The sequence below is a fragment of the Pisolithus orientalis genome (genome assembly GCF_024613125.1).
Source record: "Pisolithus orientalis strain OTSU chromosome Unknown F5J12scaffold_21, whole genome shotgun sequence".
Classification (NCBI taxonomy): Eukaryota; Fungi; Basidiomycota; class Agaricomycetes; order Boletales; family Pisolithaceae; genus Pisolithus; species Pisolithus orientalis.
This window is the reverse complement of record NW_026260802.1, coordinates 412,169-436,805: the sequence shown is the minus strand read 5'-3', so window position 1 is coordinate 436,805 and position 24,637 is coordinate 412,169. Positions and strand designations below refer to the sequence as shown.

Here is a 24,637-nt window from a genome sequence, read left to right as displayed (position 1 = left end):
TCCTTTGATCTCTTACTTACCTTGCTTTCTTCCTCTTGTTTCTCTTACTTTACTATATAGCACTGGACACCAGGCACTGGGCACCAGACACATCATGTTCACAGGGTAATAACAAAGGTACTAGGCTACAGTCAGCCTTGGCCATGGCCTCATCCTCCTCCTCAGTCTCCTCTTCCCCACCCTTCATCATTGGCCCTTAACCATTCAGCCTCCTTGTGCAACTTGTTGGAGTTGAGCTCAGATGAACCTGAGTCCAATGGTGTGGCCAACACCCCATACCTGTAGGACTTGTTGAGGAGGGCCTCAAGGGTGTCAGCAATGCAGCCTGAATTTTCATTTGTGGCCTCCTGTAGGTCATAGAGGCTGGCCAAATTGTTGGCAATCAGCCCCACAGCCTTGATCAGTCACTCAAGCTTGCCTTCCAAGCCTGAGTACCTGTCTGCACTGGCCTCCCTCAGTCCACTCCCACTGGCCTCAGGCTCACTGATGTCCAACACCTCAACTGACCCTGACTTCACCCACTTCTTCTTGCTGGGCCTGGCCTCAGGCACCTCCTCATCAACCTTCTGCTTCTTCCCCTTGTTGGCCCTCCCAGCCTTAGGCCCAGCCTCAGTGTCCTTCCTGTCCCTGGGCCAGCAACACTTGCCCTTTGATAGATTGCATCACACACAGGCAATGTGTTTCTTGTTACCATCTACAATGAATTCACAGATGACTTTGGCCCAGGCACAACAGGTACAACTAAAAGCATTGTCAGGAGAGATACACACAAGGTTTGGAAAAGTACTCACCTGGGGTCCATAACCACTTTCTTGACCCTGCCAGTCTCACTACCACTGGCCCCAGCCTCACTGCCCTTCCTGGCCTTGGCCTTGTGTTTTCACTCAGCCTCCCTTTCCTCCTCAACCTTGCATCTCTCTTCATCCTCACATTCCCTTCTCTCCTTGGCCTCCTGCTCTTCCTTCTCTGCCTTCTCCCTCTCCACTCTCTTGGCCTCAAGCCAAGCCTGCTCCTCCTGCCAGGCTTGTTCAGCTGCCTTTCTTCTCTTCCTCTCCTTTGCCTTCACCCTCATCACCTCCTCTTCATCATCAGTGTCATACCTGATGTCATCATCAGGGACTTGGGCCCAGTCAACAATGACTCAGCCTTCATTGCTGTTGTCAGTGGTGACAATTGGTCTTGAGTCAGACATGATGGAAAGGATGTGAATGAAGGACACAAAGAGCTTAGCAGGCCACAAGTATCAACTTTTTGAACTCAGCCAGAGTTCAGACTCAGCCCACCACTCTCACAGGGGTCTCATGGGTTCAACCCCTAAGAGGGGGATACCGTCATAGCTGTGCCTTGACCCTGGCCAGACTCAGCCTCATGTTCATTCAGTTCAGCCTCAGCCTTGCCAACCCCATATCTCCAGTTAGTCTAGCATGGTGAACACTGTTTTGCAGTGCATGTCACTTTGGTTAAGTTCTGCCTGGTCTTATCCCCAGTCCACCCTGTCCCAGTCTCCATCATCTTTGTCATACATTACTAATATTTGTCTTACCAATCATCTTAGCAATCTTTGTGAGACTGGCATTACTGGTCTCCATACTATAGTTGTCTCTAGTATATAAGCTTGTGGATACTCAGCCTGTACCCCTCAGTCTGAAATCAACTAAGTTACTCTGATAATCTCACCTTGGCCTCAGACTCAGACTGAGACCCATGCAAGGGAATAGTGCTGTAGCCTCAGTTGCTAAGTCCAACCAATCCACCCCTCTGTACCTTTGTCTTCCCTCCTGACTCTGACCCCTTGGCCTCATGCCCACTTCAGGTCTCTGGTCTGGCCTCAACCTGGACAACCATGAACTTGACACAGTACAGGGGCATTGCCTATGGAAAACAATGTGTAAATACTTGGTAAGTGATTGGTAACTGATAAGTAAGGAATGTATGCAGTGGGTAATTGACTTAGAAAGCATTGGTGAGCATTGGTAAGGATAAGCAAGCCAAAAAGCAAAGAATCAGTAAGCAAGGTCAAAAGATTGGTAAGGATTGGCAATAGGTGAGTCAAGGACAGTCAGAATTTCAAAATATGAGTCAAGCATTGTCACAAACTGAGTAATCACACTAGAATCACATTAGGGGGAGGCTGTGCATGTCACATCTTGAAGGAATCACTTCTAGGCCAAGATGGGATGATAGAGAGGCAGCACTGATCTGATGCTGATATAGTACACCCAAAAGGGGATGGCAGGTGTCAGGTGTCAAAAGGGGTCAAGCTTTGGGGGTCTGTGGGGTGACAGGAGCATAGGGGATTGCAACTTCCCCCCCCCAACTGTCCTCTCAGTGAAGCAAATAAAAACTTCATGAATGAGACTCTGTTGGAAGAGAGGATGAAGGGGGAGTGTATGCTGTATCTTGCAACAAGGAGGCAAGATGTGTGTCATACTCACCATGGATGTAATCAGGGAGAGTGGAGAACAGCAGCTTATATTGTAGCTGTTGTGATTTTGGAAGAATGATGGATGAGAGTGGTATGAAGACATTGCAGGGAGCAGGGAGGAAGGATCCATTTGCTTCTTGGACCAAAGAGACTGAAACAACCACAGAAGACCTTTCTAACCAAATGACAGACCTGAGGTGACCAAATAATGTCCTCCTGGAGATCATACTGACAAAAAGAATGTGCTGTCCAAGCTGGATGGGCTGAGAGGGGGAAGACAAGGATGGGATGTACCAGGATGCTTCTGGATGGAAGCTAGTAGGAATCCCTGGTAAAGAAATGTAGCCATGGTCCCTAGCAAAGGGCAGAAGTGAGATGGTTGATGTAGAGGTGGCCATATCAGAAGAATTCACAAAATGAGCATCTGTTGGAATGAGTGCTGTAGAAACATGTGGAGTGTGAGGATCTTTCCAAATTTTGGAAGGCAGGATCACATGGCTGAGCACTATAAGTGAGTGTGGGAATGGTGTCAGTATCTGCAGAAATGGGGGAGATACATTGAAAACTGGAATGCTGTACATTGGTGCTAAGAATTTTTATAGGTGCTTAACTCACTTCCTTCTCTTTTCTTTGGCACTGATGACCCAATTCTTGTGTGACAGATGACTGCCAATGTCCATGGCTGTCTTTCTTCACATTAGGGCTCTAGTCTTTCATCTCCATTCATCAGCAATATCCATGTCCATGTCACCAAACACCTTTGGTGTGTGACATCAATCTCACAAAGACTGGTAATACAATTGGTAAGAATAGTATTAGTAAAGCATGACAAAGATGACTGGAGACTGGGACAGAGACCAGGGTGGACTGGGGACAAGACTAGGGCAGGCTCAACCAAAATGACACTTCATAGTAGCACTGCCAAGCAGTGCCACCCATGCTAGACCAACAGGAGATGGAGGTTTGGCAATGCTGAGGCTGGACTGAGTGAGTGTGAGGCCAAGCCTGGCCAGGGTCAAGGCATGGCTATGACATGATGGTCTGGGAGGACAACAGCAGCCATCTGCTGATAGACAGTAACTTTGCTGTCACCACTTGTTTTCTGTCTCCTGGGACTGTGTGAGGAGACATAAGTGTGCCAGGAGGTGTCATGACACACCTCACCCTTCTTCCACTTCCTCAGAAGAACAATCCTATTTGCACTCTGCTTGATTTCCTCCAGGAGTTTCCATACCATATCCTTGGTCCAAACAACATCTGGGATGGAAACTGGGGGTATCTTCTTAGTATGAGCCATGGGTGGCTCTGAAAGGACCTACCAGCTTGGCTCAGGACAAGAACAAGAGGCTGCAGGAGTCAGTGGTACAGAAAGATGATCAGCATGAGTCCCACAATCCACACACCAGTACATAATATGTATTATATAACACTTATCTACAGGGAGGTTGCAGTGCAGTGCATCTGGTGCATCACATGGTGCAAACACTGCTCAACTTTGAGCAGGCCTAATGTATGTGAGTAAACACAAGTGTTCTCAACTTCAACCATTCAAATCAGTGAAGAAATGGCAGAGATATCCATTTGCATGTGACAAGCACCAACATCACACTGATGCTAGGCATGTTGCAGTGGAGATTGAATAACCCAGACATGCTACTCTTAATGTTGTGATCATGTACAGACTTTATTGGCCTTCTGGCTCCATCAACAGTTTGTTTGCTGGAAACATCTGAGAATAAAAACTCCATAGAGTGAAAATATCCACTTACACATGCGATACTTGATGATTATTTTGACAATAGCTTCACATAAACCATGCATATCACCATTATGGTCAAGAAAAGCTGCCTGGACAGCTTTTGAAATGGCAGTCTGCATATTGGAGCTATTGTATTTCTCCACAGCCAATGACAAAACCTCCTGCCAAAGATGGTGCTGATGCTGCATTAAAAAGTAAGAGTACTCAGCAACAAGCAAGCATCCTAGGACAGTGAGTATATCTTGTGTGGGCAATGGGAAACACTTACCAATTGCATGTTCAGCCATTGACTGGAGAGTTGGCAATTTCCCCAACAAAGTGACATCCTTGGGCAGAGCTGGCATTTGGATGGCAGTATTGACTTCAAATTTTGACTGTGGTTTTAAATGTTTGCCTTAGACAAAGGGAGGTAGGAAGCCAATGCTTACAAGCTAAGAATTGTAATAGCACATGTGTGACAAATATGGTCACAGGATTTGTGGATGAGAAATGTAGCCAGTTATGGCATCTGTATGGCACACACCTCCTGCCAAAGAAGAGGTCACATGAAGGGCACCACACAATCATGATCAGCCTATGCACTCAAACAACCATGCAATCACTCACATTCTGCCATATAAGGTGATTTAGGAAATGGATAAAATATAGCAAAGACTGGGGGTAACATGGCAGAATCACCTACCAGCTACAGGTCAAATGGAACCCAAAGGATGGAAGTCAAGGGAATCAAGCAAGACCCAACATTGGACTGAATTCACACACATTCTGCATACCATCAACATGAACAATGGAAGGATGCCACTGAGCAAACATCCAACTAAACACATCACAAATGCACTCACATCCTGTCATGCCACAACATCAAGAGGCACAAGTGAAGCCATTGAGCAGACATCCAGCTAAACATGCCATGAAATCACTCACCCCCTGTCATGCCACCAACATCAAGAGTGCAAGTGAGGCCATTGAGCAGACATCCAGCTAAACATGCCATGAAATCACTCACATACTGTCATGCCACCAACATCAAGAGTGCACAAGTGAGGCCATTGAGCAGACATCCAGCTAAACATGCCATGAAATCACTCACCCACTGTCATGCCACCAACATCAAGAGTGCAAGTGAGGCCATTGAGCAGACATCCAGCTAAACATGCCATGAAATCACTCACATCCTGTCATGCCACCAACATCAAGAGTGCAAGTGAGGCCATTGAGCAGACATCCAGCTAAACATGCCATGAAATCACTCACATACTGTCATGCCACCAACATCAAGAGTGCAAGTGAGGCCATTGAGCAGACATCCAGCTAAACATGCCATGAAATCACTCACATCCTGTCATGCCACCAACATCAAGAGTGCAAGTGAGGCCATTGAGCAGACATCCAGCTAAACATGCCATGAAATCACTCACCAGACTGTCATGCCACCAACAGTCAAGAGTGCAAGTGAGGCCATTGAGCAGACATCCAGCTAAACATGCCATGAAATCACTCACATACTGTCATGCCACCAACATCAAGAGTGCAAGTGAGGCCATTGAGCAGACATCCAGCTAAACATGCCATGAAATCACTCACCAGCTGTCATGCCACCAACATCAAGAGTGCAAGTGAGGCCATTGAGCAGACATCCAGCTAAACATGCCATGAAATCACTCACCCGCTGTCATGCCACCAACATCAAGAGTGCAAGTGAGGCCATTGAGCAGACATCCAGCTAAACATGCCATGAAATCACTCACATACTGTCATGCCACCAACATCAAGAGTGCAAGTGAGGCCATTGAGCAGACATCCAGCTAAACATGCCATGAAATCACTCACCCGCTGTCATGCCACCAACATCAAGAGTGCAAGTGAGGCCATTGAGCAGACATCCAGCTAAACATGCCATGAAATCACTCACATACTGTCATGCCACCAACATCAAGAGTGCAAGTGAGGCCATTGAGCAGACATCCAGCTAAACATGCCATGAAATCACTCACCCGCTGTCATGCCACCAACATCAAGAGTGCAAGTGAGGCCATTGAGCAGACATCCAGCTAAACATGCCATGAAATCACTCACATACTGTCATGCCACCAACATCAAGAGTGCAAGTGAGGCCATTGAGCAGACATCCAGCTAAACATGCCATGAAATCACTCACATCCTGTCATGCCACCAACATCAAGAGTGCAAGTGAGGCCATTGAGCAGACATCCAGCTAAACATGCCATGAAATCACTCACAACCTGTCATGCCACCAACATCAAGAGTGCAAGTGAGGCCATTGAGCAGACATCCAGCTAAACATGCCATGAAATCACTCACATCCCTGTCATGCCACCAACATCAAGAGTGCAAGTGAGGTCCATTGAGCAGACATCCAGCTAAACATGCCATGAAATCACTCACAACTGTCATGCCACCAACATCAAGAGTGCAAGTGAGGCCATTGAGCAGACATCCAGCTAAACATGCCATGAAATCACTCACATCCCTGTCATGCCACCAACATCAAGAGTGCAAGTGAGGCCATTGAGCAGACATCCAGCTAAACATGCCATGAAATCACTCACCAACTGTCATGCCACCAACATCAAGAGTGCAAGTGAGGCCATTGAGCAGACATCCAGCTAAACATGCCATGAAATCACTCACATACTGTCATGCCACCAACATCAAGAGTGCAAGTGAGGCCATTGAGCAGACATCCAGCTAAACATGCCATGAAATCACTCACCCTGCTGTCATGCCACCAACATCAAGAGTGCAAGTGAGGCCATTGAGCAGACATCCAGCTAAACATGCCATGAAATCACTCACCCACTGTCATGCCACCAACATCAAGAGTGCAAGTGAGGCCATTGAGCAGACATCCAGCTAAACATGCCATGAAATCACTCACATCCTGTCATGCCACCAACATCAAGAGTGCAAGTGAGGCCATTGAGCAGACATCCAGCTAAACATGCCATGAAATCACTCACCCACTGTCATGCCACCAACATCAAGAGTGCAAGTGAGGCCATTGAGCAGACATCCAGCTAAACATGCCATGAAATCACTCACCCACTGTCATTCCACCAACATCAAGAGTGCAAGTGAGGCCATTGAGCAGACATCCAGCTAAACATGTCATGAAATCACTCACATACTGCCATGTCACCCACATCAAGAGCATGAATGAGCCCAGTCACCAAATCCAGCATGAGCATGCCATTAATTACTCACCCCCTGTTAATATATGCAAGGGAACACAAAATGGGAGCATCATTGACTCAATATGTTAGAAGAATTTGGTCACTTACCTCACAATTTGGAAACCATTTCAGCAGATCATATTCAAGCTCTTTTGGAGCCACCTGCAGTCTTCCCAGAAAACCTAACTCCATCCTGTTTCTCAATGTCCTTCAGAAGATCAGTACCTGTGCCAAAACACACTTGCTTACTTACTTATGCACAGCATATTGAACACATAGTGCAATAGTTGACTGCTGTGTTGATATAAGTAACCTTTGCAAACCTTCCTCATTCAATACATTTGCTGTGCACTGTATCAAAGCACTGCAGTCTGCACTCTCTTGATGCATCTCTGCAACCAGAAATTTCTAGTAGCAATATCTCTGAGTGATGAAATACCCACTCTGAAGTGACACATATCCTTTAGGTGGAAACTTGCACTTGCCAAGCTCATGTTTTATGTATGCAAGCCACTTTTCCAACAATTCCCTTTCCTTTTCCACAATCTTTTCTTGTGCTACTTCCATCTCCCAACCTTCATCTTCAAGTTCTTCAATTGCATCCAGATTCAGGGTATCCACTTTTGTCAACAACACTATCACAGGAACTAGATAGATTGTTAGTTACATGACAGCGAGCTGAGCAAAAGAATTCACCATGTCCTGTGTCACACCCATTGAAGAATTTCAGCTCAGCTGCAGTTACTGTCCTGTGATAGTCTGTCATAGGGATACAAAACCTGCATTCATATGTTTGCTTAGCCCGTAGTTACTCACAATGTATTCCTTACCAGATGGCATGGATTCGTTCATTCACCCTCGGTGTGGCTGCATGGTCAACCACGAAGTCCTTCATCTGGTCAAACTCTTCTGCAGCCCCTGCTTCGAACCCACAAGAATCGTGGAACACAAAGCCTGGGTTACTCTGAAATATGAGTTCATTCTCAATATTATGGTAGCCACGCTGGGAGCATGCAGCGTCAATATGAATTTCCAAAAGTCAATGCGGCATCTCACTGTCAATGTGCCTTGCACGACAGAACCGTCGATCTGAAATTGTTAGCTAGGCTTCACCAACCCTATAGGACTATACCTTGTTTCCTTTCGCATCGAAGATCTCTGGTTTTTCGGTAGAGTTGCAGACTCTTTGGAGGACGGTGGTTTTCCCAGCATTCGCTCTGCCCATGACCAGAACTCGAAAACGTTTAATGTTTTTCATGTATTCTTGAGCCATCTTAGAATCGAGGCGATAAGCTGGTCCAGAAGACGTAGTTGCTGTGACTCTGCATTAGACAATTTACATTTCACGAAGAGCAACAATCTCATACCTTGCGGAGTAGCTTCAATCTGAGGGGGGCATGGACTCGCCGCATCACCAACAAGATCGCTAGGTTCTGTGTCCCCATATCAAGTATGATATATTTCGTAGGCTAGAACAATATCATACCTGCAACCGCAGCTTCAGTTGCAGCAGGAGCTAAATCACCTGGGTCGCTTTGGCGGGCACGATGAGAATCACTGCGAAGCGACTTCAACCACTTTTTGATACGACCAGGAGCCATGTGAACGTAAGATACGATTCTGTGTACTTCAGAGCGTGGAGCTTAAGACGTGCGGAGGATCAGTGTGAAGCCCGTCGTCGTCGCAGCGAGTTGATCGATATCAAGGCGCCTATCTCCTTACACTTACGCATGTGCTTATGTAATTCAGTAACATCGACCTCAGGCGATCATAGCTTCAATTCCTTCTCAAGGCACATATAAAAATCTCTGAGCATGCCTACTATGCTCCAATATCCAACATCCAACAGACTCTGAGAAAAATGGATGTCCAAAACTGCGATGAAATCATGCAAGTGCAGGTTTGCTGTTCACGAAACCTCAAACATCCTATTTTTTTATGCCTCACTCCGTGAATCAGATAAAGGAGTCTACGGATAACATTTCCCTTTACACCACCATTCCTACTTTGATGGACTTACCTCCGTCATCGGTCCTGACTCGAGTCAGGGTAGCGCGACAGCAGGTGAACGGGTGAGTCTTGTTTGCCTTTTGGTCTTCTCCCTAGCGTTGTTGACGATTTGATTTTCTTTGGTGTCGAAAGCGAAATGGATGCTGTCAAAGTCAAAGGTCGCGTGCCGGAAGATGTGGAAGCAGAGCTTGAGAGTCGTGGTATCAAATATTGACCGAGCAACCAGACTGCTCGTTCTACCCCAACCTCGTCTTTCCCTTTGCAATCAGGTTGACTCCTTATCAGAGTTATATTGCTATGCTATGTGTATGGCATCTCATTCGTTGCTCATGCTGCTTCATGTAAAACCTTACAGGTTGAATCATGGAGTGTAGCTTTCTGCTCCCGTTCGACGTATACATGTATATTAATATCGGGGTGTCAGACCGCCTACAAGTCTCCGGTTGTCTCTGTACTACTTAAAGGTAACCTGGCTGACCAGCATGCACTGATGATGCGTACACTACATCATCCACGGCCTAGCTATGCACGAGATATCTCGCCAATCTCCTTATTCAACCCTTTTGTCATTCCCTCAAACCTTGTATGAGGTCAGAGAGGCTTCCCTTGGGCTCGCGCGATCGTACATCCATCGATTGACTATCCAAAATCTGAGCGCCGGAGGATGTTACGGATACGTTTGTCTGATTGGCAGATACCGTCCGAAGCCTTTGCAAGTCAGCGTAGGAGCCGTGCCGGCTACGAGGTTTCCCCCGGAACGCGTCTTCATAAGCAGGAATGAAATTGATGACGTGGTCATAATCCCAATGATCCTCCTCTTCGGATTCGTCAGGAGTTTGGGCCCGCTAGCCGGTGTGCTTCCCCTCCATGCGGTGGTGCCGCGTTTCGCGGTGCGGCTCCATCCAAATAATCTTTCGTCTATCCAAGTCTGGAAAGTGTGAGTCGCATCCGATATTCGCGGAGCCGGTAAGATCCTACCATTGGATGGATAAGAAGGTTTCCTTGTGCATCTACCTGGCCGACACTGCTCTTCCGGCGCCAAACTCCTGGGTCATCGTTACCAGCTGAAGGAGGAGCACTGGCTGGAACTAAAATGCGGAACTTTCTCTTACGTTTGACGAGTGGATAGCTGCGAGGGAAAGGCAAAACTCACTTTGTCGAAATCATCGTAAAGTTTTGGTCCAAATTCGTTGATAACGTCCACAACTTCGTTAGAGAGTCGCATCCTCATTTCTTTTACCCTGTCAAGATCTCGTTGATGCCCAGGACGGAGGGCAAGGATAAGTGGTCTAAGCGACCTGTAAAGATCGGGAGATCAGCCCAGACTTGAAAGCTAGATGAGATATGCACATTACTTGAAAACGTCCATCCCAGCCTCACCGAATTTAAGAGCTGCATAGTTCATAACAGGTAGCGCAAAGGTGACAAGGAGGGGCGCGCATAGTCCGTACACTTAGAGGAGCCTGAATTTTCACGGCGATTGCTATCGCAAGGACTGCGTAAAGCGTGTACAACAGGGGAGCCGCACCAAGGCATATCAGGACTTTCCAGGTCGCAAGCACATCTCGACCTGCGATTTTGACGACGGAAGCTGCGAGTGCCTCTGATATCGTCAAGTCAGTTATTACATCTATCCACGTTCGTCTTTTTCGTACCTTTGGCCTTCCGTCTGGAAATCACGGAGACCAGAACAATCACAGGACCATTCAATATCGTTCCGGGCAGTGCCAGAACTGCCCAAACCATTAAGATGACCAGACGATACAAGAGAAGACTCAAGGTTTTCCAAGTCGCTTTCTTCGCCTGTGGTACCTTGCCGTGGTCCTCAGTCTCACTGAACTACTCAGACCGTGATGTTTGACCTACCTGATGATCTCGCAATCCAAGATCCCGAAGAAGTCGATTGTATTTCAATACATCAGCTTTCAGTTTTTGTATGCGTGGTTCATCCTTGAAATGAGTATAACCTTCCAAGAAACGGCGGTTGAGCTCGACCACCTGTCCCAACGTAAAGTGCTGCCCCGGTGTTTTGTAAAGGCGCCGAGCTGCTTGTATTAACTACGCTACAGGTGTGAGCGGGGAATTGACACTAACGACGAAGCACCGCACCATAAGAGTGTCATAATCGGGTGCCCTTACTGTCACGGTCTTCAGACCGTCGTAAGTGAGATCCAGAAGCTTTGACACTGCTTCACGCTTGCTTGATCCGCCCTGCTTGAACATTTCCACTAATTCTTCCGGTACATCGAGCGCACTTCCGAATTCCACGACGGCTCGCGATCGGAATCGATGGGCATGGAAATAGTACAGACCGACGGGCACGATCTTGACTTTCACACTTGGATCATTCGCCATCGCCCCAAGTGCCATTAAGGATACACCCGCCTTCAGAGGAAGGAGGTCTGTTCTGTCGTGGCTGCCACCTGCAATGCATCGATTAAGTAGGAACGCAGCGCATACTACAAGATCAAAACCTTCAGGAAAAATTCCGATGCAACCGCCTTCCTTCAGTCGTTGGTAGACTCCACGATACATCTCCTGCTGGTCAATGAAAGGTAGAATTTTGAACGGAAGGCCTCTTTTCCCTCCTGCCTCTGTTTCCGCCAACTTCTCTCGTACACAAGCGGTTCCCTTGCCTGTTTCACTTCCAAATTCTCTCTTAAGGCGCAATTCGATGTCTGATACGACCTCGAGAACTTCCGCAACGACCGAGTTCACGGACTTGGGCAGCATAATTTGCATCTTAGGAGAGAATTCTGACTTGAAACTGAGTTCCCTCTCCAAATACTAGGCAGGGGTCATCGGATGAAAGATAAACCAGCCCAGTTCCAGGTTTAGCCTCGTCTATAGCTCGAACCACGGGTACTATACAAGAGTCGGAATGCAGACTGGTCATCGAAGATCTGGAAACGCACTGCAATTGTCCGTTTGTCGGGCAAGGAAACCAACTGCTTTACGCTTCAGGCTCTTGGCAGCAGTCAAGTACTGAACGCGACGGCGTGTTTCTCGGTACACCTCTAGACTTAGGAGGACGCCGTCAAGGAACTAGACATATAACGTCAGTCTATACGGGATGGCAAAGAGCTATACATACTTGGTTGTGGTGGGGTGCAGCGGCAAATATGACCGGTCCATCTCGAGGGATATTGAAGGCACCTCTTGGACGTACTTCCCTGAAGAATATTTGGGCAACTATTCTCCAAAACATCAGCGCAGTTTCGTAAGTAACGGTAGACATATCGGAAGGTGGTATGGTGGTACACAGGAGACGGGCAGCGGAAACAACCCGGAACTTCATGCTAATACAATTGGTTGGGGACAGGCGAACCCCACAGATCTGATGGCAGCTAAGCGCCGTGTGGCCAGAGCGCAGCATTCTTTTGTTCCAGTCCGAGGAGCGGGTTGCCTGAGCTGTGCACAGCCACTGCAATATTGGGCAGACTCTCCAATCAACCCGCTTATGTATTGGCACTTGCAAGTCTCCAATAGTATTCGGCCATGGATCAACTGAAGACCGTAAAGTGACTTACACCATGATTGCCCAGACACTTTTCCAACGTTCTCACACCCTGACACCGTCCACAGGAAACGCAAACTAACCGACAAATCCATTCCCCATGCACTGGCCCAAGTACCCGAATTCGCTCAAGAATCCGAAATGTACCAGAGTCTACTCGAAATGGAACGCAAGCTGGACTGGACGATGACAAGAAAGCGAGTCGAGGTCCAGGATGCGCTGTCCCGCAATCCGACCGTGCGTGTTGCTGTACAATGGAATGACGCGTAGATTTAACTCGTTTTTTTGTATAGACGACGAGGACATTGAGAGTTTTTCTGAGCCATACAGTATCTGGACAATCGTGGCAGGTCGGTGATGCCGAGAGTGAACCAGTGAACTTTGAAACGGGACAAGGCATCCCAGCGTGGTCATTTAAAGTAGAAGGAAGATTGCTAGAGGTTCGTTCGTCCCCACTTCTGGCATGACTGATATGACCCCGTTCTCATCGAAACGATAACAGTTGCCGAACCAGCGGTCTCGAGACAAGGCCGTCCCGAGGAAGTTCTCGACTTTCATTAAGAGGATGATTGTCGAGTTGGACCGCGATCCGAATTTATACCCCGATGGCAATATCCTAGGAGGTAAATTGTCGGTCCTTTTTGTTTCCTGGAAACCCGCTCAATTGAGTTTCCAGTGGCCCCGTGCTCAAGGCGTGCAGCCAGCACTCGATGGCTTCACTATTCGACGGACGGGTGACCAGCCAACCAGGATACGGGTCATCATTCATCTCGAGCAGACCCCGGAACAGTACAAAGTTAGCCCAGAGCTTGGTACGCATCATTGACATGTTCCACTCGTCTGCATACTTGAACAAACGGGTGGCTATTTCAGGAAACGTCCTTGGTATCAAGGAAGAGAGCCGGATAGGAGTCATACAGACTTTGTGGAACTACATTAAAATCCACGGTCTCCAGGACAAAGTCGACCGACGAAGGATAAAAGCCGACGATCATTTGCGTCCTGTAAGCACCCTTATCTCAAGTAAGCTATCCTCTGACTGTGTGGTTAGATCTTCGGCGGTGACACTGTCGTGTTTCAACAACTACCCGAGCTGGTCAACCGCTATCTTATGCCGCCGGACCCAGTTGTTTTGCATTATACGATCAACCCGATGGTTCCGCCTCCCGAGCGTCCGCAGGCTTGGGATATCGAAGTAAAAATGGAGGATACCAGTCTGAAGAGCCCGCATGGCGGTGATGGTACAAGCGATCAAGGACAGCACGCAAGACCTCAGCAAACTCGACGACGAAGTAATGTCCACCACCTCAATCAACATCACCTTTTTCCGCTAAGCTTTGTCACCGCTTTATTTTTGTTCTCTTCCAGATCGCCCTTCTCACTCAATCTCTGCATAATGCACACACGAAACGCGTATTCTTACAAAGCTTTGCGGAAGATCCAACAAAGTTCATTCAAAACTGGCTCGAGTCTCAATCGCGAGACCTAGAGAGCATTCTGGGGAGCGGTCCTAGTGAAGGTGCTACAATTCGTGCGGAGGAGCTTAGACGGAGCGACTTCTTTCGGTTGCCGTGGGTCGAAGAGGCTGTTGCTATACAAGAAGGCATGCGGCTGTCTTCGAAGCAGTAAGGAATGTCGAACGTGCTGTTTTCTGTGTGTGTATTTCCTGTAGCGCTGCGTATTTCCAAATGTAGTATGTCGAGTCGATACACAGTCGCTGGGCTGACTGCGCGCCGTCCAACAACGAACCTGGCATGTCGTTCCGCAAAATCGACATCGACGCCTTTGACGAGGACGTCCTGCAGGAGAGCGAACTGTACGATCCTGATCCACGCGACCCCACCCAAGTCCTCGCAGATGCCAAACAAAAACAGTCGACCGTGCGGAGTACCTTGTCAAGGTATGTCCACACCACATCATCCTCTGGCGATCAGAGGCTAAGTTACGTCGAATATATTAGAGGCGATATATCTGGTGCATTGAACATCGCTCTCGACAGTCCACCGTATGGACCCAACGTCGACGAAGCCAAGGTAAGATTCGTTTGTACATATCACTTCATTGACCTCTTTGCCAATCACTATCATAGAATATCACCCTCCAAACAGTCGTCTCTGTCCTCAACAGCACCAAAGCAACGGAGATCCCAAACGTCCTCAAATCGCTCTCCGAAGACGCCCAAGATACGCTCATGAAGTACATCTACAAGGGTATGGGTATGCCCGGATGGGGAGACGTCAGCGGAAGCGTGCTATTAGCATGGCACGAAAAGGTGCGTGTTTCGCTTTGGCTTCGAACGCGGTCGTTTGGGCCTGTGATATCATTCGTATACTGATGAATTCGCCGTGTAGCTCACAGAAGTAGCGGGAACAGGTTGTATCGTACGAGTGATGTCGGATCGGAGAACGGTGTAAAGTATACAATAGCAGTCTAATACGGGTCTGAAGCCGATCCCGGGAGTAGTGGATTCATTTGTACTAATCACCCCGGATAACAAGGGTGGCAGGATACCCCTTGTCATCTGTCTGCGATATCGAGACGCGCTACGTCCAGATTCAACCTACACATTCCCCTCCAAGCAATATTGCCCTTCCCTCGTGGTCCTCTACTCGGAATGCCTTCGATGCCAGACCGTCGAGCTCGTCCTGTGAAAGTGAGCTCAGCGAGTGCCGGAATTCCTCGACAGCGTTTGCATGTAGCAAACGGACACTTCCAAGCTTGGAAGCCGTCAAAGTAGTAAGTGCATATATGAGCGAATAATAATGAAAGGCAGGGGCCTTTGCCAACTTTGAGTATATGCGAAGGTGGGAGACAGGCGGGAGAACAAGATGTGGTATAAATTCCGTCCATGAACGGAAGTAAATGACGAGTTTGTCGAGGGCTGGACAACACTCGGACAGCAAATCCAACTCTCTTTGCAGGGAGTCCCCCTGGAAACTGAAGTCGAGCGTGACACAGGTGACGGCTGAACAGCTCGACTTGACAAAGCTTTTCCATGCATGCGCGAAGAACGGGGGGGAAATACAGCCGTAGATAAGCTGTCGAAGTGCAGGGAGATGGTTCTTGTTCTTCTCGCGAGGAAGGTAATCCCGTAGGAAAACGGACATTAATGAGATGGATTCGAGGTTTGCCATGACTGGCACATCTAAGCGGCTTCCAGGAGACCTATCTCCAGGCGTAGGGGAGCATACCGGACACCGAAGAACACGTAAGTTGGGGGAACCAGCTAGTAGTAGCATGAGATCCTCTCTGGCGCGAGTTCAATCCTAAGCGAAACGATCAGAGGTATGAATCTCACCTGCAGGGACGCAGAAGAGATTCTGCGCAATCGAAAACGCGCAGCGAGGGTCCGCACGTCTCTACGAGCGACACAATGATCTCCATGGGGAGTTGACGAAGCCAGAAGTCATTGAAGGGCAGTATTGGCATCGACAACGTCACGATAGAGAGGTTCGAGAAATACCGGAACACGTCTACGAGAACCCCATAGTCGGCAGTCTCACACTGGTCGGGTGGGATAACCACGTCGAGCCTCCTCGTCCACCAGCCAGGGTTAGTGTGAAACATTCCCACAGCCCGCGCTCGTCCCTGCAGCGCTTCGTGGAGCGTCAAAAGCGATTGGACTCGTGTGACGAGGACGCTTTGGTACAAGAACTCAGTGGCAAGCTCGCCCCAGGTTTTGCACACAAGCACTAAACGGAGTTTAGTGACGAGTGACTCCCTCAGGAGTTGCAACTCTTGTTCTCTGGCGAGCACAGTCGGCAAATCTGATTGCGACGGACTGCAGTCCAGTAATCTTGGAGTGTCCGTGGCGAAGTGGAATATCTTCAGCCATATCTCTGGAGGGAGCATGATGGAGTAGTGGGGTTGGCGGTACCATGGCCTCGGACAACCTTAAGTACCGTATCTGTGGTCATGAGATATGTCTATGCGCTGTCGGTCAGCTATCAGTCCTTCAGGGTCATCCGTTCCCATGCGATCCCCACTGCTTATCGGCGGAAGAATATTTTGAGGATGGGCCGCTAGAAATGAATGTCCCAGGTCATAATTATTATAGGCAGAGCTACCTTGGTAAAAGTTGCACCTCACAGTGAATTCGTAGGGCTCGTTGACCGTTCGAGATGTGTCTAGAGTCTCTGGGTGGCTGTCCTGGCTAGGTTGACCGTTGCGAAGTTGTCGTGTGCAAGGGCTGCGTTAGGATGGGAATCAAAAGCCAAACGCCACGGCTAGTCCCACTCCCCAGTACTTGCCATGTGGAAACAATTTAGAACAGAACACGCTTAGCACCTTCCCTCAACTCTCCTGATAAGACTAACTCTGGCGGCGTGGCACTGAGCGAGTCCAGACTCATTGCTCGTCAACTCAGAATTGGCTTGATTCATGCTGACTCTCACTTCAACGAGTTTGATCCTGATGCTACGTGCTTTTGCTGTTCACCGTAGCTAAAGCTAAATGTATTGTTCTAGTTCCAACCTTCATGGACGCTGTAACTCTGAATTTCTCCCCTTGAAGTATGCTGTGCATCCCATTCCCCTTGAATCGCGGCCCATCTGCGCAACTGACAATCCGAGCGTCGGCATGGCGATTAGCGTGATTCAGCTAGCAGTGTGCCTACTAGCGTCAACACGTCAGCTGCGAGCGTCTCAAATCGTTAGTCTCGGTTCCAGACGGTGTCGGTCTTCGCCCTGCTTGGCTGTGTCAGCACTGTACTCCACAGCGTATGGAGCACGAGCGCGGTAAACAAGGTGCCTGCCGTGCAAAACGACTTTGTTCTAGTTATGTAATGTGCCAAGTAAATCGCACTCCCCTACTACCGTCCAAGGGCAAAAAGAGACTTGGGCGCTATTCGGTGACATGTAACTTGTGCAAGCAGGTCGGCCCGCCGCCTGCTTAAATGTTATACTAACCAGAGGGCAACAGTACTGAAGATCTGCTCCTCAGTCTTCGGGCAGTACATGTTCTGATTGTCTAGACTCAGGTAAGCTGGCCCGTTGGCGTTGACACGAGAGTCCCATGAATCAATCACTGACTATGCTTCCATAGTCTGACCGACAGGATGCGGTTGATCAATGTAGAGACCTTCCTTGAAAGGGAGAGAGAATTTCGCTCAGGAATTTTCAACCCTGAAATCGAGGTTCTGCAGGAGCTCGATGATGCAAGCGCAGGTTACGCCATATTGTCACATCGCTGGACCATTGAGCTGAACTTCAAAGAGATGGTGAAGCTCAGGAGGATGGAAAACAGAGATGAAATTCGACAACGAGATGGTTATCAGAAGATCCTGAAGAGCTGCGAGCAGGCCACAAAAGACGGCTTCAAATGGCTCCGGGTCGATACGTGTTGTATCGACGAGCGAAGCAGTTCAGAACTGTCCGAGGCCATAAATTTGATGTTCCGGTGGTACGAGAACGCGAAACGATGCTGTGCTTACCTCCATGATGTTAACGACTCCCTCCTCCCCCGCGGACGCGACGATGTCATATTTTGCAATTCCAGCGGCTGGCTAGAATGGTTCTCGCGGGGCTGGACGCTGCAGGAGTTGATAGCCCCGAGAGACCTCCAGTTCTTTGATAAGGATTGGGCACCTATCGGGGATAAACGCAGCTTGTCTTGCAAACTCGAGGAAATTACCCGGGTTCCTAGGTCGGTTCTGGTGGATGGCTTATCTTCATATTGTCCCAGCACTGCCCAAGTGATGTCGTGGGCTGCAGATAGGGAGACAACGCGAATCGAGGATCGAGCATACTCGCTGATGGGTCTGTTGGACGTTAACATGCCGATGTTGTATGGGGAGGGGAAGAAAGCATTCCAGCGTCTTCAACTAGAGGTGATCCGCACGTCCAACGACCAGACCCTCTTTGCGTGGAAGCCAGCGGGAAAACTGGCGCGGACCAGTGGCGTCCTAGCTGACGACCCGAGTGCTTTCTGGGATTTCCATGACATCTTCAAGTTGGAGCCAGAGGAGTTTTTCTCAGCGCTCTCCTCTTTGTGGGACGTGGATGCCGAAGGAGCTCTTGCCACCCGAGACGGCCAAGCAGATCCCGGGTTCACCGTCACCAACGCAGGGATCCAGATACGGCTTCCTGTTGTACGCTATTACGGGTGTCCATCAGTCTTTCAAGCAGCGTTGGCGTGCTACAAAAATGATGCTCTGGTCCCAATCACCATTCGATTGGCAGCCTTTAGGTCCAATTACTACAGGTACTTTGGCCCAACTGGGGAGCGACAACCACTCTTGGAGTACCAATTACTTCATCTCGCTTATCGCTACAAGGTATATCACGACTTCACATTCAAAATCGACGATAGGTCCGTTCCCTACTGCGGTTTCACTCGTCGCGCTGTCTACCCGAAGGACGTGACCTTCACAGACAATCTTGTCAGGTTATCAACCATTGACCCTCTCGTTGTTGTACTGTGTTCCAACAGAAAGACCAACACTTATTTTGCAGTTGTGTATGGTCACTGCTTCGGCCAGGGCTGGGTGCATATCGTTTCTGATGAACGAGAAGCTTGGTCTTCTTGGGAGTCCTACGCCTGGAAGGTGTATGATCGCATGCGCAAAGCGAACGCTGTTTACGCCCATCGTATGGCTGAAGTATGCTTTGGCCGGGGACGCAAGCTATTCTACAGCAGACACTGGCATATCCCTAATTCTATACTGGCTGTGGAAGTTGTCTGTGGCAGATGGGGCAAGTCAGTTGGTTTCAAAGTCGACGTTGATGTTGTGCAATGTGTCAGCTGTCGCTGGGACAGGTTCGGATGGAGAGTGGCCTGTGTCAGTTGACGCCGACCCTCGGATGCAGGATGTGCGCGCTGACGTTTTCATAGAGAATCACCGATGGACGTGATACACCTGGCCTTATGGCACGAACCGACTGGCCATGGACCGTTGATCATCGCCGTTTGTTGGTAGATGGGACTCCAGCAGCATTTTATGCTGCCAATGCGTGGAATGGGATCAAGGTACAGTTTTATTTCTGTCTGCCCACTGGAAAGTCGAGCCTAATTCTGGCAGTTAGGCGATTATGGTTACAGTAACCCCAGAGGGTATATCGAACATCGAGGTAACATCTTCGAAGATCTGAGGTTGCTCAATCCAGAGCTGGAATTGATCCTGAAGACCAAGATCTTGGACCTGTTGTGCACGAAGTCGGCAGTGAACGCAGCACCAACATTACGGGTGGTGATGTGCCGACTATATTCATCTCCGACAATGGTCAGCGACCTTTTCAAGCGGATCCTGCGCTCGTTCTGCGTGCACCGGTTGGCCTTTCGCTTCCAAACACTCGGTCTGCTGTCTCTTTACTGAAGGTTCTGTCTACTCGTGCCTCCAACTGTTGTTTGGTAACAATGGTTGTCCAGTCCTCAGCTGTCTTTGCGACCAATAATACTTGTGAAGAAAAGCTCAAGACGGAGATTTCGCAGTTCCCAATCTGGAGGAACCGCTGTAAGTTTTCTGAATCTTGCGATTCTCACGTCCGGAACCACATGCCCCACTAGTGCAATCTCATCCGCGGCCAGTAACGCCATTATACAACATCGGGTACCCCTGCGTTTGGTCTCAAGCGCGTTTCTGTGCCTGCGGGAGCTCAAACCCGGAATTTGAAGAGATCAGGTAGGCTAGTCTCCGATCGTGGGTGGAACTGAGCATCGGTTGACGATATCCCTCCTGAGGAACCATTTCAACTCGATAGCTGGTACAGCCCAAAGGAGTTAGAGGAGCATTGCTATCCAATTCTTCAAGGACATGTTTGGTATTGAGCATATCAAAACCCTTGTATGCATATGACGTTCTTGTTCTCCGCTTCTCTAACCGACATTGCAACACGTCAGGTTGGGGAAATAAATGTTTTCGACCGCCTGATGTCGGATTCGAGAGTGTGTGCACGACCGAACCATACGATATCTGAAGGTAATATCTCTCGGTTAGCACCTTGGTACAAACTCAATACGTGATGACAGGTCCTTCGGCTATTCGGAGAGACCACCGAAATACCTTAAAAGAATCGCCCGCCAAAGATTCTAAGGTGATATTCCTTCAGATGATGGAAGAGTGCAACTTTCGTTGGTGTTCAGCGTTAAAACAAGCAATGCACAGGATGCATCCGATAACGAAGACCCTTGGTCTTGAGGTAAGCATTGCCGATGTCAGTTTTGACCATACATATCAGTTTAACGGTGTTAGCAAACAGTCACTTCAGGGCATAATCGACTCCTTTCTAGCGACAGACCCCCGGACACTATGTGAGTTGTGAGTGCCTGACCTTATTTTCTTTTCCATACGTGGAACTGAGTTTCGATAGAGAACAAAGCTACAATGCGAATGAGAGGTGTGCATAGTGTCGAAAGGGACCTTCGTTTTCATAGATTGAGCTATGCACAGCATACGATCACTGGTGCAAGAGGTGAAGACGTTGCAAAAGGTCCTAGAGACAACGGAGGAGGACGAAGAACGACGCGCCCTCGAGGAGGACATTGTTGGAAGAGTGCGAACAGCAGTAGAATGAATTCTTAATTCATCTGGTGATATCGCAGATTTTGCTGGTTTGTTGGTGCGAGATCTCCTCAGCATTCCTGCAGGCGACAGCAAAGGCAGGCAGTTGTTATTTTACTCACAGAAAAGCCGTCTGATGAAGTGTGCTAGGTCGTACACTACGTCCTGGACTTGGATGTGAAGGCGCAGTGGAGGCTCATGGTAAGCGACTTCTCTTTCGGAAACTTGAAACTTACAAATCACGGGACCATCCACGTGGCTGCTCGTGCTTACGGAGAATCGCAATAGCTTTCCAAGCGATGAATTCTGACACAGCTGACGATAACCAAGCTTGTCTTCGACAGTATGTGTTACGATTCATATGGTTTGGGTAAGACGTATTTTTGCTCCTGGTTCAGGATCCTGGCCAATGCGAAGGGCAAGAATGTCGAAGCATAAGATGTATCTCGCTGTGCGGACATCGCGGAGGTGTCGGACGGGCTCCTGGTGTGAAGAAACCTTGGATAACACATCAGCACAACAGCGACAATACACGTTACTTTGATGTGTAAATAATCACCATCCCTCCAAGGCTCCAAATTCATCCAAGGTTATATACTGTCACATCGCTGTTAGGTTGCAGTTCCACGATTGTGAAGTTCTTCCTACAAGCAATGGGCCACACGGGATGATATAACTGATCGTGGCTGCGAGTGAATGGATATATGGACAGGATCGTCAAGAGAACTGAATCGATAGGGTGGATCGCTGCAATCGGAAGCGAAAGCCTGCAACGCGTGGAATCTGGGTTGTAGAGAGAATCTGTAAGACTAAAGCCCTTTTCTCTTTCTCTTTAGATCCTCGACAAACCCCTCTGCCGGGTTGGACATTCCCGCCTTTCTACCGGCCACAGGAGTTGTATATGTTCCAGTTTTCTGATGCGTGAACAAGGAATCAAAGGTACGGCGGCACAGAAATGCTGAAGTATGGTTATACATGTTAATGCTTCCTCAGATTTCGCGCACAAATGCAACGAATAGGAAGCTATAGAAAATCACCCGATAGATAGTCACATAGCCTCTGGAGGAGTGGAGACACGAGAGCAAAATATATAGAACCTGAGCGAGATACTCTGTGGTCACGTGGACGTGATTGTAACGGCACCAGTCCAGACAAGAGATAGATGGTGCCTGAGAGGCAAGAACCCCTGCCTCCTGCGACAGCATCATTATAACATCATCCATGACAAGCCGAATAGAAGCTTCTACAAACCAGTTCACAGAAGAAACTACATACTGTTAATATCCACACGTCCGAATGCGCCATAGCGGGTATCAGGCCAATGGGATTTCGAGGGACGAACGTTTCGTGCTGGAACAGTCAATGATATATGGGGGTCAGTCTAGGTTGCGTTAATTAACCAATTGGGTGCCGGCGTGGACATCAACGTAAGCGTGTCAGGATGAAGAGTCCGTCGACGGTCTGCTTTTCCCGGGTATCCCATCGCCAGGTTATGCTCGAAACACACTATTCCACCGTGCATGACTCGAGATCGTTCTACTCCGGGTAGGAAACCAGTTCCAACCAGCCTACTACGGCTGCTTTTGCTTGCCAATTCCAACCGCAAGTATCCGTGGACCCACGTCATGTGGGGAGACGCTTCGACGAGGTCCGTAAAATAAGGACACGATCAAATGGGATGCGCAGATTGGGGGATACGATGGATCAGAATTTTGGTCAATTCCGTCCCAGAGGATCGGTAAGCTCTGAGGACTGGGGTTCGAGGCCAGGCCCATCTTTTCTCTTCGTGGTCTGACAGGTCGAATGGAAGCTAATCGAATCAGGGATGTGCTTGAAAGGCGTAACATTGCGCCAACTTGAAGACTTCTGATGTCCTTAGTGCCGTACTGCAGAGGATAAAAGGACGATGACCACCAACCTTCATCTGTCTCCCAGAGTCGACGCTGTCGAGTCTTCAAATTCCCCATATCTAGTCTTGCGAGCGAACACGACACTTTCAGCATGCCCAACAATCTCAAAGTGGACGAAGAGGTCGTCATCTATTCGACTCTCGACGGCAATCCCTACGTTGGGGTTCCCCCGATTTTGCCGACCATCTTACCAGTCAACTTGATTGACAGGGCTTCCGGTGTCCAACCTCCAAGGGTATGTATCATAGTGAATATGGGGTCACCTAACTCACCTCGTACACTCACCCATGTACTTTGTGCAGTTCATCTTCCAGCGGGTCGGAGAGAACACATACTTGCTTACCATCAATGGGTTACAAGTCGTCGAGCTGGAAGGGAGGTTATTTGCTGTTGTGGAGGGAGCCGCACAAGAGTGGGTTGTCACATACAGAAGGAATCACGATGCATACACGTAGGTCGCATTCACTGCCTCCGCTCTGGCCCCCTAGATTCTGATAACTTCGTATGACTGATCGTGGTTGCGTATGAATGGGTGGACAGGATCACCAAGAGGCTTGATTCCCCCGAAGAAATCGGATGGATCGCTCCGACCGAAGATGAAAATCGTCAGGTAACTGTGGAACATTGGTTATGGTGACATTTTAGAGGACTGAAACATACATCTCTTTTAGATCCGTGTCGGGCCTCTCATCGTGGGGCGGTCATTCCCACCCTTCTACCCTCCAACTGAGTTATTCAAGTTCGAATTTCCTGCTGAGTGAGCGAGGTAACTGGGGAGTCCGAGTGGTGTAACGAGCAAATTTTTTCTGTGTAAGATAGCTGAGAGCGTCGTGTAAATGTTCAACCGTTGTTGTGTATGTCAATGATACTTGGAGAACCCCGCACTTCGTGCGTATGGATGAAATGAATAGAAGATACAAGATCATTCATTGAGCATTTCCGTTAGACAACAGTCTTGTTGCCAACGCTATCTTAAGCTCGAGTCTTTATCACAGCGGACGCCGCGGATTAACGGTCCTTTGCTTGCTGGGCGATGGTATGAGAAACGATAATGACGCATATATCTGAAAGGTTGTCACGAAAATGCGAGGCGAAGGTCTGTCTTGGTTACCCTGGCAAAATTGGGAGAGCAGCAATCACTTAAACTTGCGGAGATTGTGTTCGATGATCTGAGACTTGTATTTGCGAGGAATTCATTTCGGGAGTCAGGGCAGGAGTGGAAAATAGCGGCAATCCTGGGATCCGAGTGTCCATCCGAGAGCTGAAATGCGGGTGGGTATCATCCGCCTTCGCCACAGAGATCGACGATGGCGTTGTTGGCAGTC

The 24,637-nt window shown here is 48.7% G+C and overlaps 7 protein-coding genes across 7 annotated transcripts; 4 read left to right on the top strand and 3 right to left on the bottom strand.

The window, feature by feature from the left end:
- Window positions 1-7,627: 7,627 nt before the first annotated feature.
- On the bottom strand, window positions 7,628-8,636 carry F5J12DRAFT_723096 (GTP-binding protein; the record flags this gene model as incomplete). The annotated part of the gene is made up of 6 exons (XM_051741432.1): window positions 7,628-7,770; window positions 7,822-8,025; window positions 8,075-8,157; window positions 8,209-8,381; window positions 8,435-8,467; window positions 8,511-8,636. The coding sequence occupies 6 exons, from the start codon at window positions 8,634-8,636 to the stop codon at window positions 7,628-7,630; spliced, it is 762 nt and encodes a 253-aa protein (XP_051598635.1).
- A 1,181-nt stretch (window positions 8,637-9,817) lies between these two features.
- On the bottom strand, window positions 9,818-12,626 carry F5J12DRAFT_906317 (uncharacterized protein; the record flags this gene model as incomplete). Its single annotated transcript, XM_051748776.1, is given in 13 exon segments — window positions 9,818-9,861; window positions 10,029-10,233; window positions 10,367-10,452; window positions 10,508-10,686; window positions 10,744-10,780; window positions 10,842-10,991; window positions 11,044-11,200; window positions 11,255-11,446; window positions 11,498-11,811; window positions 11,863-12,130; window positions 12,150-12,253; window positions 12,304-12,433; window positions 12,483-12,626. The coding sequence occupies 13 exon segments, from the start codon at window positions 12,624-12,626 to the stop codon at window positions 9,818-9,820; spliced, it is 2,010 nt and encodes a 669-aa protein (XP_051598634.1).
- Window positions 12,627-12,829: 203 nt separating this feature from the next.
- On the top strand, window positions 12,830-14,619 carry F5J12DRAFT_841062 (SWI/SNF complex 60 kDa subunit). The gene is made up of 9 exons (XM_051746121.1): window positions 12,830-12,909; window positions 12,974-13,142; window positions 13,199-13,345; window positions 13,408-13,539; window positions 13,582-13,717; window positions 13,779-13,909; window positions 13,957-14,100; window positions 14,162-14,197; window positions 14,274-14,619. The coding sequence occupies exons 1-9, from the start codon at window positions 12,887-12,889 to the stop codon at window positions 14,532-14,534; spliced, it is 1,179 nt and encodes a 392-aa protein (XP_051598633.1). The 5' UTR covers window positions 12,830-12,886; the 3' UTR covers window positions 14,535-14,619.
- A 40-nt stretch (window positions 14,620-14,659) lies between these two features.
- On the top strand, window positions 14,660-15,319 carry F5J12DRAFT_723003 (actin-related protein ARPC5; the record flags this gene model as incomplete). The annotated part of the gene is made up of 4 exons (XM_051741421.1): window positions 14,660-14,805; window positions 14,866-14,938; window positions 14,995-15,177; window positions 15,257-15,319. The coding sequence occupies 4 exons, from the start codon at window positions 14,660-14,662 to the stop codon at window positions 15,317-15,319; spliced, it is 465 nt and encodes a 154-aa protein (XP_051598632.1).
- F5J12DRAFT_770586 (uncharacterized protein) lies at window positions 15,025-16,757 on the bottom strand (the record flags this gene model as incomplete). Its single annotated transcript, XM_051742243.1, has 2 exons — window positions 15,025-16,154; window positions 16,204-16,757. The coding sequence occupies 2 exons, from the start codon at window positions 16,755-16,757 to the stop codon at window positions 15,461-15,463; spliced, it is 1,248 nt and encodes a 415-aa protein (XP_051598631.1). The 3' UTR covers window positions 15,025-15,460.
- Window positions 16,758-17,477: 720 nt separating this feature from the next.
- Window positions 17,478-20,605, top strand: F5J12DRAFT_215429 (uncharacterized protein). Its single transcript, XM_051738451.1, has 7 exons — window positions 17,478-17,883; window positions 17,949-19,683; window positions 19,737-19,871; window positions 19,924-20,219; window positions 20,271-20,355; window positions 20,409-20,523; window positions 20,583-20,605. Exons 2-4 carry the CDS (start codon window positions 17,962-17,964, stop codon window positions 20,215-20,217), a joined length of 2,151 nt encoding a protein of 716 aa, XP_051598630.1. The 5' UTR covers window positions 17,478-17,883; window positions 17,949-17,961; the 3' UTR covers window positions 20,218-20,219; window positions 20,271-20,355; window positions 20,409-20,523; window positions 20,583-20,605.
- Window positions 20,464-21,481, top strand: F5J12DRAFT_215786 (uncharacterized protein). Its single transcript, XM_051738452.1, has 6 exons — window positions 20,464-20,685; window positions 20,742-20,820; window positions 20,871-21,040; window positions 21,101-21,159; window positions 21,212-21,238; window positions 21,292-21,481. Exons 1-6 carry the CDS (start codon window positions 20,656-20,658, stop codon window positions 21,413-21,415), a joined length of 489 nt encoding a protein of 162 aa, XP_051598629.1. The 5' UTR covers window positions 20,464-20,655; the 3' UTR covers window positions 21,416-21,481.
- Window positions 21,482-24,637: the final 3,156 nt, after the last annotated feature.